Raw genomic sequence first — 15375 nt, 5'->3', positions numbered from 1 at the left:
AGTCAGAGTTAAGTGACTTGCCCAGGGTCACACAGCTAATAAGTGTCAGGTGTCTGAGACCAGATTTGAACTCAGGTCCTCCTGACTCCAGGGCCGGTGCTCTATCCATGGCACCACTTAGCTGCCCCAGACCTTCCTCTAGTTGCATTTGTCAAGGAATCTCATATGATCTTAGCCCATGCATGAGAAACGCCTTTGTGGGAGCTTTGAAGGAAGTGTTTCGCTCTAGTGAGCCAAAACTTTTTTTTTAATAACCAAATGAAGACTTTTGGGATCTTGCATTCCCTGCGTCATTCATTCAGCTGTGTAACAGAGAAACTGGCCTGCTCTCGCTCCCCATCCATGCGAACCTGCGTGTTTCCTTCTCTGATCCTCCCGGAGGGTGCCCTCCGTGTTTGTTGATGGCTGTCGTCAGGATGTAATGAAGATTAGAGCGTAGGCCTGGGGGGCAGCCTCGTCTCCTGGTGGCTCTTTTGGTTCGTCATGGAATCACAGACCTCTGTTAATGCTGCTGGGGATCATGCTCTGCTCTTGTGGGGCCCGTCGTCTCTGTCCAAGGTGGTCTCAGCAGTCCTGTGGTCCTTTCCAGCTCCTTGTCCTCCCAGGGTGCTGGAGCTGCTTTGTGGAGCACTCTGCCCCCCCGGATACCGGAGTCTGGCTGTCAGACTTCCCGTGCCACCGCTAAGCTGTTGGTATTTTCTCCCAGATGATGGGGTAATTTACTCATCTTCGTATAAGTATGCCCTCAGGAGGATGTCAGCTGGAGGATGAAGACTTTGTCTTTGTCCCACAGCGCCCGGTGCAGGGCTGTGCACAGGGATGCCTGGGAATGGTTTGTTAAATTGAACTGTAACAGAGACGTGGACGGATGGGTCCCTTTCTGCGTCTTGGGGCACTGCTGCCAGTCTCCATGGAGGCCCGCTCCTCTAGGTTTCACTCCAAGGTGTCCCCAGGCTTGTTTTTGCTTGTCCTGAGTTTTGGTGTTTTACAAAATGAAAGTGCACATGCTCTGATCTCAGGGTCATTGGACCATAGACTGAGGGCCAGAAGGCACCCCACATATTACAGACGAGGAGATGGAGGCCCAGGGCGCTTAAGTACTGGCTGAAGGTCACTCCTACCATGGAGTTGTTAATGACTGCCGTGGTCAGTCCTGCCGTTCAGCCACTTTAGAACCTACCTACCTCCCTGTGCTCTCCTCTGATGTGTGTGCCACATCTCTCCTCTGATGTGTGTGCCACAGCCTGCCACGTGTTCGGCTGAAATGAAATCTGAGTAAACCATACCCACATTTCCTAGGTCTGTCGGTCTGGTAACTGTCAGAAAAGGACACGATGTGTTAGTCTGACATGGGCTTTTCTATGTTTCCCTCTTTCTCTTCCCCTTAAATTTTTTTTTTTAATTTTGAACTTGACAGTCATCAACAAACATGAATTTTTCCATATCCAAAGAAGACTGGAAGAGGATTGCACAAGTGTGCATTTCTCTTACACAGCTTTTTCTAAAGGCCACTCTTCCTCTCTCTTTCTCTTCTTGATGTCTTTGGTTTCTTAATACCACAGTCATTTCCTGATATTTCCCGCCCCCGTCGAAGTCTTCCTCATCACAGACTACAGGACTTGCTGAGGGTGATGGTGTCTAACATGTCAGGCAGCATCCCACTCCCCCGGCAGGACCTGTTCCTGGTGAAGCCATGAAGCTTCTTTGTGACCCCTGCTTCCTTTCCCTGCCTTCTTTCTTTAAATTAAATTTTATTACAGCCCCCCACCTCCCAATCCCCTGGTATCAAACCATCCTTTGTGAGAGAGAAAGCACAGGTAAACTGCGATGGTGCCTGTGGGAGCCAAAAGGAGGGCGAAGTACACCCCCTCCTCTGCCATCCTGCCCAGGAGGTCCTGGGGCTGGCTTCCACTAGTCACTTCTTCCTGTTCAACGTGTTCCCTAGTGAACACCTTCATCTAGGCTCTAGGATGTTGCTGGAAGTGTTAAGTCACGCTCGCTGCTCTATACTAGAGCTTGTTTGCCTTCATTTTGGTCTTTTGAACATTGAGATGACATTTGCCCTCGTCCAGCCCTGCAGGACATCTCCTGACCTTTCTGACCTTTCCTAGGTCACGTGGTGGCTCAGCAATTGTGCCTCCCTGTGTTTCCTGACCTAGGTCATGGTTCATTTGGGCCTGGTGACTTGAACCCATCCAGGGGAGCAGGGCTGTCTCACTTCTCAGCTTAATAACAACGAGGAGGAGGATGATAATTCAGCTACTGTGGCGAGGTTTACAGAGTGACTGACAAAGTCTTATTTGGGCCTCACTTCTGTGTGCGGGAGAGACAAGAAGTTTAACAACTCTCAAAAACTTCCCCGTTTGGCAAATGAGAGAGCTGGGACCTTGGAGACTTCAAGTGACCTTCTTAGGGTCACACAGCTGTTAACAAGTGTCAGAGGCAGGATCTGAATTCAGGTCTTCTTGACCTCCTGCAGAAACTTTATCCCGTCACAGGGCCACGTCACCTTCCCACGAGCTCCCTCTGTTCTCCTTGGAGTGTGGAGACTCGTGTCGTTGGCTGGCAGAAGAGAAGGAGGGCGGCGGGGCTGTCTGTTCTCCAGAGCTCTGGGGTCCCTTGCACTGGCCTTGCAGGCTCGCGCCCCACTTTTGAATTCACTGCCCATTATTGTATTCTTCTGTGCGGGACTTTTGCAGATTTATCCATTGGAGTCTTTAATGGCTCCTTTTAGTCATCAGCATTTTTTCTTTTTCCATCTCAAGAATTTTAGTCCCAGGGATCTTGTCCTTTTTCTGAACCCTTTGAAATGTGATCTCCTGAAACCTCAGATGCATGTCCTTTTTCTTTCACCAATTCCAAAATAGAGTGGTTTCTTCCCAACAAGGTTCCTATTGTTTTTACTTCATCAACCAGTTCTTCCTTGTCGTTGACAATCAGGTCTGGAATCTCTACCTCTTGTGGGTGCCTCCACCTTCTGGGGAAGGAAGTGAACCTAACTTTGGTTTCCTAAGGTGTCCTGCTTGGGCATAAGAGAAAGTGAACGAGGGAGGGAGTGTGCCCCAGTAGTCACCCTGATAACTGAGTCCCTCAGCCCTCCTCTACTGCACCTTGGCGCCAGCCTTGGGCTCAGTGATTTCTAGCAGCTTCTTTGTCTTTTCCATTACCGTGACAATAAGGCTTCTGTCTCTCCTTCTGCTGATCTTCACCCAGATGTCCTTCTTGTGCCTGTCCCACCCAGTCATTGCTTCACGAGAGTAGTATATTTTCTTAATTATATACCGTTGCTCTTCTACCCTCTCTCTACCCTTACCATCCCCCTACCTCATTTTCTTCCTGGTTCCTTTTGAGTGAGGCCTGATTCCAGTGTTATGTACAAGGTGAACATTGCCTCTGTGGTTGAATTTCATTATAAGTGCCAACTTGGAGGATTATCAACTAGCAGCTCTTTTTTTTCTTTTTGCATAATTCAACTACCAGATTTCTGACCCAGAGAACTGGATTGCATCCCCTGCCCTTCTCTTTATTAGCTTTGTGACCTTGGTCAAGTCACTTAATAGTGACTTCCAAATGAAGAATGCTTTAAATGTAAGAGCAAACTTACTTTTATAGCTGTGGGAATTCTGACTCAGGTTGTGACCTGACCAGGTTGACACAGCCTCCTTTTTCTCATCTGTAAAGCAGGACAACATCTCTACTTTCTGCCTCTGTTGGAAGGAAAGAGCCCGTAGTTGTACAGCTGTGAGGGAATGCCCACCTTAGAGGCCCAGAGCCATCTTAGGACTGACCATACTTAGGGCCATCTGTCATCAATCTTGATCAACAGCGTTTTCCTGACCTAGGGAAGAATTATCTTGAGGTATATAATCAAGTCCGATGGCACCCTCATTGTTTTCTGTTGAGTTGCTTCCCTCGATGGCGACTCTGGGGGCCAAGCTGGAGTCGGGGCCAGGGCACGTGGCTTAGGGCACTGGGTCCAAGGTTGTGTTATACATGTTATGTTTATCTGGTTTGCAGAGGACACAAAGCTGAGGAGAGGTAATGTGTTGGCGCACAGGATCCCCAAACATCTTTATGGCCTAGAGTGATGGGCTGATGTGAGGATGAAATTCTAGTAAGGAGAAATATAGTCATGTACTTGGGTTAAATTACAAGAGGAGGGATGAGGAAGGAAGGGAGTAAGGATTAAGTGCCTGTCATGCGCCAGGCAATGTGCTCATTGGATCCTCACAACAACCCTAGGAGGTGGATGCTGTTATTATCCTCATTTTATGATTGAGGAAACTGAGGCAAACAGAAATTAAATGACTTACCCAGGGTCACACAGCTAGGAAATATCTGAGGCTGAATTTGAACTCAAGTCTTCCTGACAGGCCCAGCTCTTTAGCCATTGTGTCACCAGCCACCTCTTAGGGAGGCTTAGAAGAACAATTCCTGTGAGAAAAATCTGTAAGTTTTGTAGTTGCCTGCAAGCTCCTTGTGAGTCAGCATTTTGCAGCAATGCAGCCAGCAATCCTATTTCCCCTGTAACTATCTTCACAGAAACCTAGTGCCCATGCTGGGGTAGGTGACACACCTCCTGAGGCCTGTGTTTTGTTCTGGGCACTTCATCGTAGAAGGACGTAGCCAAGGCAGGGCCTGTCATGACTCTAATGGGTGAGAGAACCTGAGACCAGGTGATGGGAGGCTGGCTGAAGAAATGTGGGAAGAGATCAGCTGGAGGAGATGAGAGGGGAGGATGAGGGATGTGACCACTGACTTCCAGTATATGAAGAGCTGTCATGTGTGTGAAGATGTCGCCATCTTCCATGGTGTTTCCTGTCTGGCTTCTGGGGCAGAGCTATGGTGCCATGGGGAGATCATGGACAGATCCATGAATCTCTCTGAGTCACAGTTAATGAGGTGGAACTCTCTTCCAGATGTAAATGCTAGGTTCCTAGCCACTTTCATTCTCTGGTTCCTCAGTTTCTCTGTCTGTCAATGGCAGCTGCTTCTCCCCGCCCTCCCTTTGCCCCCGCATCAGCAGGTGCCTGGGGAGTAATATGCTTTGTACCCTAACTTGAGGCCCATACAGATCCCCGTTCCAGCTTGCTCTATGTGCTGCTTACATCTGTTTGTCTCTTTTCAGGTAGACACAAACAATGTTGGAAGGGTGCTGGCATCAGATGCTGCAGCTTTTCTGAAAAAATCGGGTCTTCCAGACCTGATCCTTGGAAAGGTAGGACAACTTGACCAGTTATTAGACTTCTGTCCCTGTCCATTTGGTGGGGTGGCTGTCAGTGCTGTAGAGTGAAATGGAGCCTGCCTCAGTCACCTGGATGGCAGAGCCGAGGTTTAGACCTGAGCGCTGGGCAGCAGAGATACCTGGTGGGGCTGGTTCCCATCCCAAGTCAGTGGCTTTTTGGGCTTTGAAATCCATCTCAGAGCCCTGCTGCTAGCCAGATTTTTTGGTGTACTCACGCTGTTTGTGGAATGTATTTGCCCCCCTTGTGTCTTTGGAATTCCTGCCCATCTTTGCAGATCTACTCCAGTTCTAGGAAGCCCGTCCTGATTCCTGCCCCTCCTCCTGAACTGATCATGACCTTCCCTCCTCCTCCTTCTTACTCAGCTTCTCGCTCTGCATAGACTCATCACATGTGATTAAGGCACTTCCACATCCCACCTCTAAAGACTGGGAGCTTGGTGAAACCAAGGGCCTTGGGTCAGTGAAGGACGGTGTCTCCCTCAGGGTGAGGCCTGGCAGAATTCTAATGAATGTTAGATTAATTTGCTCATCAGCTATTTTTAAAAGTATATTTTTATTTATTTCATTAACTGTTTCTCAATTATATGTTAAAACATTTTAACATTCATTTTTTAAAATTTCAGGTTCCAAATTCCCTCTGTCCCCCCCAGCTCTCCCCCACCCCTTGAGAAGTTAAGTAATATGTTATTGATTATACATGTGAAGTCATGCAAAGCATATTTCCATATTAGTCATGTTGCAAAAGAAGACACACACACCAAAAAGCAAGAAGTAGAAGGAAAGTGAAAACAGTCTTCTTCGGTCTGCATGCAGAGTTCATCAGTTCTCTTTCTAGAGGGGGATAGCATTTTTCATGTCCTTGGATCATTGTCTTGATCAGAGTAGCCAAGTCATTCGCAGTTGATGATCATTGCTGTTACTGTGTACAGTGTTCTCCTGGTTCTGCTCACTTCACTTTGTATCAGTTCATATAAATATTCCCAGGTTTTTCTGAAACCATCCTGTTTTGTCATTTCTTATAGCATGATAACGTTCCATCACAATCATATACCACAGCTCATTTATCCATTTCCCAATTGATGGGCATCCCCTCAACTTCCAATTATTTGCTGCCATGAAAAGAGCAAGCAGCCATTTCTTTTTTTTCTTTTTCTTTTTTAAATTTATCTCAATTTATCAACAATCACTTCCATAAGCTTTTGAGTTTTAAATTTTCCTGCCCTTCCCTCCCCAAGATGGTGTGTAATCTGATATAGACTCTACATATACATTCCTGTTAAACATATTTTCACATTAGTGATGTTGTAAGAATTAGAACCAATAGGAGGAACCACCAGAAAGAGGAAACAAAACTCAACAGAAGAAAAAACAATAGCAAATAGTATGCTTAGATCTGCAGTCAAACTCCATAAGTTTTTTCTTTGGATGTGGATAGCATTTTTTGTCATGAGGCCTTTGGAGATGTCTTAGATCCTTGTGTTGCTGGGAAGGGTTAAGTTTATCAATATATGTCTTTGCACAACGTGGCTGTTACTGTGTACAATGTTCTCCTGATCCTGCTCACTTCACTCAGCATCAGACGATACAAGTCTTTCCAGGTTTTTCTGAAGTCTGCCTGCTTATCATTTCTTATAGCACAGTAGTATTCCATTACTTTCATATACCACAACTTGTTCAGCTATTCCCCAATTGATGGGCATCCCATCAATTTCCAATTTTTTGCCACCACAGAAAGAGCTGCTGTAAATATTTTTGTACATGTGGGTCCTTTTCCCGTTTGCATGATCTCTTTGGGATACAGCCCTAGAAGTCAAGCAGCCATTTCTTAAGCACGTATCACATACATGCCCTCAGCCCTTTGTATAGAGTGATCACATGTAAGTAATTCAGTTGCATAAACATTCATCGCCTGTGTAGGCATGGGGAAAGGACAAAAGACCTGCTGCCCTCAGAGAACGCTAAGTCTGGTAGGCATCAGTGGTAAACAGGCAACATATGAAATAATCTATGAAAAGGGCTTATTGGAGTGCTGAAGCATTGACCTCAGGGAGCAGAGAGATCACTACTCCTCTTCTGTTTGGTTTTGTCCCCTGTTCTCTTCTGTGGAAGAGGAGGAGAAAACCTAGTAAATGGGGCCTAGTTTGTGGGAAGCTGTGACAGTGGGAAGGCTGCTTCCCTTGGGTGTGAGCTCTCCAAGGTGCTGGGAGGTCCCTGACAGCAGTAACACAATTTGAGCTGCTCCATTGAAAACACAGCAAAGTTAACTTTGACTTACAGGAAAACACTGAAACCTTCTTGATAAAAAACTGATATCCATTAGCTGGAGTTGACTTGGAGCACATGGAATGGACAGGCAGATGGGGAGCACAGACACACCTGATGAAAATATGTGTATCTGCAGTACTTGAGGGGTAACATGTGCTATGGTTTTTGTTTTTGAATTCAGATCTGGGACTTTGGCGGATACAGATGGCAAAGGTATCCTGAACAAGCAGGTAAGATGTTTTCTGAGCCTTCAGAGAACCATACTTATGAGAGAGCTTAGACTGGTCCTTTGTTTCATGGTTAAGTCTTCAGCTAGCTGTCAGTTGAATTCACTTCAACAAGTAGTAAACACCTCAACACTAACGCCAAGGTCCATGGCACGTTGAATGCAAGGGGCCTAGGTTCAAGCCCTACCATCAATGGATGCTGGCTGTGTGCTCTTGGGCAATGCCTTAGCCTCTTAGCTAGTGCAACTCTTTGAGACACCAAGTTAGAGGTGAATTGTTGAGGGAATTGTTTCTGTACTGAGAGTTCCCTGAACAGATGAAATCACCAATGCTGCCCTTATGCAGCACCCATCCACTGGGGAGCTGTATGTGTGTGCAGAAAAATACCAGGTCATTTCAGGAAGGAGAGAGGTGTTACCTCAGTTGTCCTTGGAAGGAAGCCAGGGATTCTGCAGGCAGAGTTGAGCAGGGCATGGAGCACATCTCAAACCCGGGGGGCAAACGCATGCAAAGGCCCAGAGGCAGGACCTGCTGAAGCATTACCTGAGGAGATCAGCTGTCAGGCCAGTTGGCCTACAAAGGGGAGACAGGAAATAGAACTGAGAATGTAACCAGAGCTTTTCTGACAGGTGCTTGTGAAAAGAAAACCCCAAAATGAACATTTCCCACGTTAAACTCTTGAATTTCACCAAGTTCCAGGCACTGTCCTGGGTGCTGGGGATCCCAAACCAGAGGAGCAGCCTCCACCCTACTCTCCTGAGGGGAAGAAAACAGAGTCCCGGGAGCAGGTTCCCACAAAGTTCTGGTTGTTGTCACTTCTCCATCTCTCTTTGGACACCTTCACAGCAGGGCTTAAAGTTAGGATCACAGGCACATAGATCTGTGCGTATCGATGTATCTGTATGTGCCCTACGTGCCCGTGCCTGGATGTGTCTTGTTGATTCATGAGGTGTTTCATGAGCCCACATCCAATGAAATTCATTAAGTTTGAGCTCTGATCTCTCAAAAGGGGAAGGGAACAAGGGAGCAATCATTTACATGTGTTAAGTGCTTTACAAATGATTATCTCGTTTGCTTCTCAGACAAAACTGTGAAGTAGGTGCTGTTATTATCTCAGTTTTCGGTTGAGGAAACTGAGGCAGACATTAAGTGACTTGCCCAGGGTCACACAGCTAGGAAGTATCTGAGGCCAAATTTTGGTTTTCTTCTCTTCCCTTCCCTTCCCCCTTCCCTTCCCTTCCTTCCCTTCCCTTCCTTCCCTTCCCTTCCCTTCCCTTCCCTTCCTTCCCTTCCCTTCCCTTCCCTTCCCTTCCCTTCCCTTCCCTTCCTTCCCTTCCCTTCCTCCCTTCCCTTCCCTTCCCTTCCCTTCCCTTCCCTTCCCTTCCCTTCCTTCCCTTCCCTTCCCTTCCTCCTTCCCTTCCCTTCCCTTCCTTCCCTTCCCTTCCCTTCCCTTCCCTTCCCTTCCCTTCCCTTCCCTTCCTTCCCTTCCCTTCCCTTCCCTTCCTTCCCTTCCCTCCCTTCCCTTCCCTTCCCTTCCCTTCCCTTCCCTTCCCTTCCCTTCCCTTCCCTTCCCTTCCCTTCCCTTCCCTTCCCTTCCCTTCCCTTCCCTTCCCTTCCCTTCCCTTCCCAAGCAGTGGGGTTAAGTGACTTGCCCAGGGTCACACAACTAGTAAGTCTTAGGTGTCTGAGGTCAGATTTGAACTCAGGTCCTTCTGAATCCAGGGCCGGTGCTCTATCCACTGCTCAACCTAGCTGCCCCCTGAGGCCAAATTTGAACTCGGGTCTTCCAGCCTCCAGGCCCAGCTCTATATCCACTGTACTACCTGGAGCTGCTTCAATTACTCAGGCCTGTAACTTTTTTTGGTTTTCTAGCTTAGAGGGTAAAACTCACTCCAAACAGGCCAGAATAGCTCTAAAGCTGGGAGCAGTGGTCTGAATATTGCTCTGATTTGGGTGTCCTGAGTGTCTGAGGATGCCTGGCGGCACGGCCCATGTTTGACATTTGCTGTGAGTTTCTATCTCTGAGGGTCCCCAGGTCCGCCCCCCCCCCCGCCTCCACCCTCTCATTTCTGCCTCCTGGCTTCCCTGGCTTCCTTTAAGTCCCAACTAAAACCCATCTCCTATAGGAAGCCTTTTCCAACCCTCTTAATTCTATCCCCTTCTCTCTCTTAGTTATTTCTTATTTTTCCCATCTTTAGCCCCTCATGGAGACCTGCTGGGCTAGAAGGAAAGGCATGTCCACCCCAGGACCTTCCCTGCCTGATGGCACCACACATAGAAACCCCACCTGTGCTTAGGATTCTGATGTCAGAGTAGGCAGGGAAGATGTGCACTAGAGGTGTGAAGGTTCAGTTTGATGCCCTTCCAAACAGATCCCTGGTTTCATACCCCTGGCTGTTTTCCCCATGAATGTGTCCTCTCTGTCCAGCCCTCCGGGGAGGGAGGGCCAGGAGGACAACGTTCCCTGAGCAGAGATGAACATGGCTCAGCATCAGGGTGTGACCTGGCTCTCCTACCACGTGGTAGGATTAGGTCCATTGAGCTCAGGGTCTGGCCCTGGCCAACAGACACTTGGTAATTGTGTGGCCTTGGGTGAGTCACTTCATTCCCTGGAACCTCAGTTGGTCAATGAGGTTGGTAATCCTTACATAGCAGCCCTGTCAGTGCATGTAATTGTGAGAGATGGGGGGAAAATGATTTTTATTCACTAGCTTAAATCTCTCTCTCTCACCTGTGTGGCGAAATCTCACCCAGGCATTGTGTTGAGTGGGCAGATGTCCAGCTCTTGGCACCGTCATGTGCAGCGGACACAGCAATTCTCACTATCTCTGACCTCAGAGGACAGTTGGGGCACCGTGTGTACCCCAGACCTCTGCCAGAGGTGGGCAGGCTCCTTTGGGACAGCTCGCAGGGTCAGGCAGGTTTTCTTGCTGCCTAGCTCCTTCCCCTCGTTGGCCACCCGGCTTTGTGGCAGGGCTTGCTGTAACCAGTCCAGGCTCGTTAATGTGAAGCTCATTCATTAACCCCTTGGGCAGGTCAGCAGTTGGTGACCAGATATTATGAGAAAGCAGGCAGAGTTAGATGCCTGTCTTGTTTTCCCTTTTGCCTGTGCCCTGTGCATGTCTGTGGTCATAGCTCACACTTCTCTGCTGTCAGAAGGCTTTCAGCATGTTCTCTTCATCAATGCAGTGGGTAGTGCCAGGTAGTACTAGCCCCATTTTACAGATGAGAAAAGTGAAGCTCTGAGAAGTTATCTGGTTGAAAGGCTTTTAAAGCCTGAAGGGGCTTACATACCACCCAGTCTTGCCGCTGTGTTTTACAGATGAAACACTGGGGTTGGGACAGGTAGGTGGCATGGTGGCTAGGGCACCAGTCAGGAGGACCTGAGTTCAAATCTGGACTCAGATACTTATTAGCTGTGACCCTGGGCAAGTCACTTAACCCTGACTGCCTCCAAAACAAACAAAACAAAAAACTGGGGCCTGGAGAGTAGTTTGTCTGAAGAGTTGGGCCCCAGATTTTAGTAAAGCGTTTGACTGCATTTCTTCCTGCACCTCGTGACCCTTGCTGAGCTCTTGTCCCTAGGTCCTCAAAAAACAGGAATCAGTGATGGCTGGGCCACTGTCAAGGATGAAGGACAAAAGGGGACAGTTGGGGAGGTTATGTTTGGATTGGGTTCGAGTCTCACCTTGGACACACACTGGCCCAGAGACTCTGGGACCTCACCCTGCTTGTGCTCTTGACAACTCTCTGAGGCTGTGCAGGCTGCCTTGCCTTGGTGGAGGGAGCTTGCTCATCTGGGAGTTCCCAGCATTGATGAGGCAGAGGCAGAGGGGAAATTCTATGCCTCTGCATGAATTGGCAAGACCTTTCATTGTAAAGGAAGCCTTCCATCATGGGTGAGGAGTTTGCTGCATGCCAAGTTGGGCATCAGATAGGAGACTTAACACCTGTCCTCATGATCCTGCTTGAGTGTCAGCTGGCATTGGCATAGCCTGAAGATTTGCAGAGTACTTCACAGACAGTCACTTTAGATCCTCAGAACCACCCTGGGAGGGAGGTGCTGTTATCACCCTCATTTTATAGATGAGAAAACTGAGGCTGACAGAGGCTGATGACTTTCCCAAGCTCACCCAGTTTAGTAAGTGTCTAAGGCGGGATTTGAATTCAGGTCTTCCTGACTCTGTGTTCAGTCTTCTATCCAGGCTATTCAGCTGCCTAATGACAACTTCAGGCCGATCTCTGTTTAGCTTTGGCTTCTGAAGGGTCTGAAGGCTGGGTGTCTTCCTCATTGGATGGTCGAGTCCTCAGGACTTGAGCGTCAGAGTAGGGTTAGCGGGATGGAGGCTCTGCCTGCCCAATTCTTCCTGTTAAGTCCTGCTCTTCCATTTTATGGATGAGGGTCTGGCACAAGTGGGGAGGCACATTTGGGGGAGGGATCCCTTTTCTCTCTGCAGGGCTGGGTGGTCATGGGCAACTCCCCATGCATCTCTGTCTTGTTGGGACAGTGACATGTGTCTACTGACACTGGGATGGCACAAGGTTATGGACAGTCCCTTGTCAGCCATGAGTTGTTGTTAGCAGATTATGCCCTCTGACCTTGCTGGTTCTGGACAGGAGAGTGGGGAGAACCCTGGGTTGGGAGGGAAATGGGGGACCAGAGTTCCAGTCCTGACTCTCCTTGGATCAGTCCTGTGTGACACTGAGAAATGATCCTCCTAATAGCAGTTTACTTACAGTCTCCTGTTTGATCACAATAACCTGGTGTGACGGGTACTCCAGGTAGGAAACCAGGGCTCTAGGAGGCCAGGGGCCTTGCCCCAGGCCCGAGCAAGTCGTCTGAATGTCCTCCCACACCCTTCTGCCTCTGTGGAACGCCTCGGTGCCTCCCTTCCAGCCCCAGGTTTTAGGCCCCCACACTGCTTTTCTGATATTCGACGTAATGAATGTTGGTGAAGCGCCTGCTGGCATCGTCCTGGGCCCCGAGGAGGCTCAGCGCCCCTCTCAACTGAAGGTGTGCTAGTTTGCCTGCAGTATAACTGTAAGTAATTGGATCATTAGTGAGGACAAATGAAGTATTTGTTTTAATGGAATCTTCAGATGAATGAATTACTTCCCCCTTGCCCCAGAATACCCTAGAATATATCCACAGTGACCCACAAACTATGGACGAACAGTGACTAAGCAGTCTGGTGTTGGGTTCCATATTGAATCTTGACCTTTGTCTCCTCAGGAATTCTTTGTTGCTTTGAGACTCGTGGCCTGTGCACAAAATGGACTGGATGTGTCCCTGAGCAGCCTTCATTTGGCTGTCCCTCCACCTCGATTTGTAAGAAAAGTCATATTTAAAATCTGTGTGCTTGGTGAAGTTATCTCCTCTCTAGCACATTCTAGGCTAGTTACTCCTGAGGCTTGTGGGCTAGAAGAGGAGCCTACTGTGTGTTCTGCAGAGTAAGGACATGAGCTGGCTGACCAGGAAATGCTGGGTCCCAGTCATTTTCAAGAATGGCCATTTCTGTGGTGTGTGTGTGTGTGTGTGTGTGTGTGTGTGTGTGTGTGTCCGTGTCCCCGTGTCCGAGTGCTCCCCATGATAGGCCCTTCCCTGGGCGAGGGAAGCCTAGGCTCTTTTGGGCTTTGCCTTTTAGGCTTCTAGCCTGGGTCAGGCTCTGGACTGAGCATGCTTGCCATCTCAGGACCACCCTGGAAAAGGACAGGAACCTGGCCCCAGGAAGGAGGAGAGACAGGATGGTGCATCCTCAGACCACAGCTTCCTAGCAAAACTGCCTGTCCAGAGCTGGTCAGCAGCAGTTGTGGGAAGGGACTGTTAACATGACCTTGGCCTTGTCGTGGTGAGGTCTGAGGGCCTGTCCACTCTGCTGCTAGACCTAGAATGTGGTTGTATTGATTACTACTTGAAGTAAGCCAGTCATAAGCTGGGGCCGGAAAATTTTTTGTGTCTAGAGATTTGTTATCTATAGATTTTTCTTCATGTCAGTTTTAATGATCTAGCCTGTATTTCCACAGTGGTTGAATGTGGTAAACATTACCCTGTCAAAGCATTGGACTAGAATTTTTAAATCAGTAGAATGAGTTCTGAGGGCTTGTTTTATCATTATTATTTAGCTAAGCCTACAATCTATAACAAAGTACTCCGTATTCACATATGCAAAAATGAAAAAGAGTAATTCAGCAAATGTTTCAGATTTTGAATGTTTTGATTTAACTACCAAATACCCTCCTCCCTCCCCCCGACCTTGGCACGAGGATGGGCAAACAGACAAAAACTCAGTGTTTGAAAGCATCATGTTTTCTGTTGTAGCGTGATTCAAGCAGCCCGTTGCTGCTCAGCGGACCAGCATCACCCGAGCTGCCGTGGGCTATCAAAGTAAGTGTCCTCGGGGCCCTCTCAAGGTGGGTGAGTGTGCCAGCACTTGCGGTGAGCCTTTGGCTTCCGAAGGCCAGTTACCATCCAGAAGCTTGATTTCGTATTTAGCCAGTGAACACTGGGGCTTGCTGGGTCCAGTATTAAATGTCCAGCTGCTCGATCTGAGATGTCCTCGTAACTGAACCCCTGGGTTTAGACCTTTCTTCTTGTAAAATTGATGGGGCCGGACTGCCCTGAGCCTCTGGCACTTTTAAGTTCTCAATTGGCCATTTTAAAGGGAAGATTTCTGGGGAAACAGATGCCATTTGTGTTTTAGAGATGAATGCTTCACCAAGTAGTTACTGGTTGAGGCCATCAAATTGATTTTGTGTCTCAGATATTCTTTTTGGTCTTGGTAAAATATTTTAAAAAATCATCCTTGTGTTTTTAGTTGGGTGGTTAATTTCAAACATTGAATTGACCAGATAGGGGGTATTGACAGTCTGTAAGGCCCCGGGTGTATAGCTTTGACAGACTTAGGAAAATGAGGAACCACATTCTTTGATCTCTTGTTCAGATGATATTTACATAGGTTGACTTTCATGTTACTAGATGGTGGGTTCGCGTTCAGAGGGACAACAGACATGTCCTGTTTAATGTGTAAGGCAGCGATTTCTTTTAATTTCAAAGAACTTGGCAAGGCATTGGTGTCCCTCGTCAGCTGTACTGCCTGGGCAAGAAGTCTCCCTGGGCCTCGGCTCTCACTCTGAAAGATCAGGCAGGTTCCTTCTAGCACCGGCCGGCTGTGGCTTTCTCCGGAAATGGAATGAGTGGTGAGGAGGGTGTCACAGCCAGGGAACAATTAGGACTTCTGGGAGTCTCCAAGAATTCAATCACAACTGTTGTTCTGCTCAGTATAAAAATGGGATTTTTATATATTCTCTGTAATGTTTAAAAAATTGAATGGCAGCCTTTTTTTCTCTAATCTTTTGGTCAGGGAATAATTTTCTCTATATTATCTGTGATTTTAATCATCTTTAACCTTCACTCTTTTCAATATTATAGTCGGAAGAGAAGGCCAAATATGATTCAATTTTTGACAGCCTTAACCCTGTGAGTGGATTATTATCTGGCGAGAAGGTGAAGCCGGTGCTGCTCAACTCCAAGCTGCCTGTGGATATCCTTGGGAGAGTAAGGATGTCTTCACGATATCTGTCAAAATAAATAGGGAGCGCTTTGTGCTGGAGCTTGGGAATTGATGGGTTGTGAAGTGC

The 15375-nt window shown here is 47.9% G+C and overlaps 1 protein-coding gene across 1 annotated transcript in view; it reads left to right on the top strand.

Annotated features, from left to right (window-relative positions):
* EPS15 (epidermal growth factor receptor pathway substrate 15) overlaps nt 1-15375 on the top strand; it is a 129691-nt gene that overhangs the window by 42757 nt on the left and 71559 nt on the right. Inside the window, 6 exon segments of the mRNA XM_020987743.2 lie at nt 5129-5218; nt 7692-7700; nt 7702-7740; nt 12971-13066; nt 14057-14122; nt 15167-15292. Coding sequence (XP_020843402.1) covers nt 5129-5218; nt 7692-7700; nt 7702-7740; nt 12971-13066; nt 14057-14122; nt 15167-15292 — 426 coding nt within the window.

Source organism: Phascolarctos cinereus, unplaced genomic scaffold (genome assembly GCF_003287225.1).
Source record: "Phascolarctos cinereus isolate Bilbo 61053 unplaced genomic scaffold, phaCin_HiC Scaffold_5;HRSCAF=322, whole genome shotgun sequence".
In the NCBI taxonomy this organism is placed as follows: Eukaryota; Metazoa; Chordata; class Mammalia; order Diprotodontia; family Phascolarctidae; genus Phascolarctos; species Phascolarctos cinereus.
The sequence above is the reverse complement of the archived record's forward strand: the minus strand, read 5'-3'. Positions and strand labels throughout refer to the sequence as shown.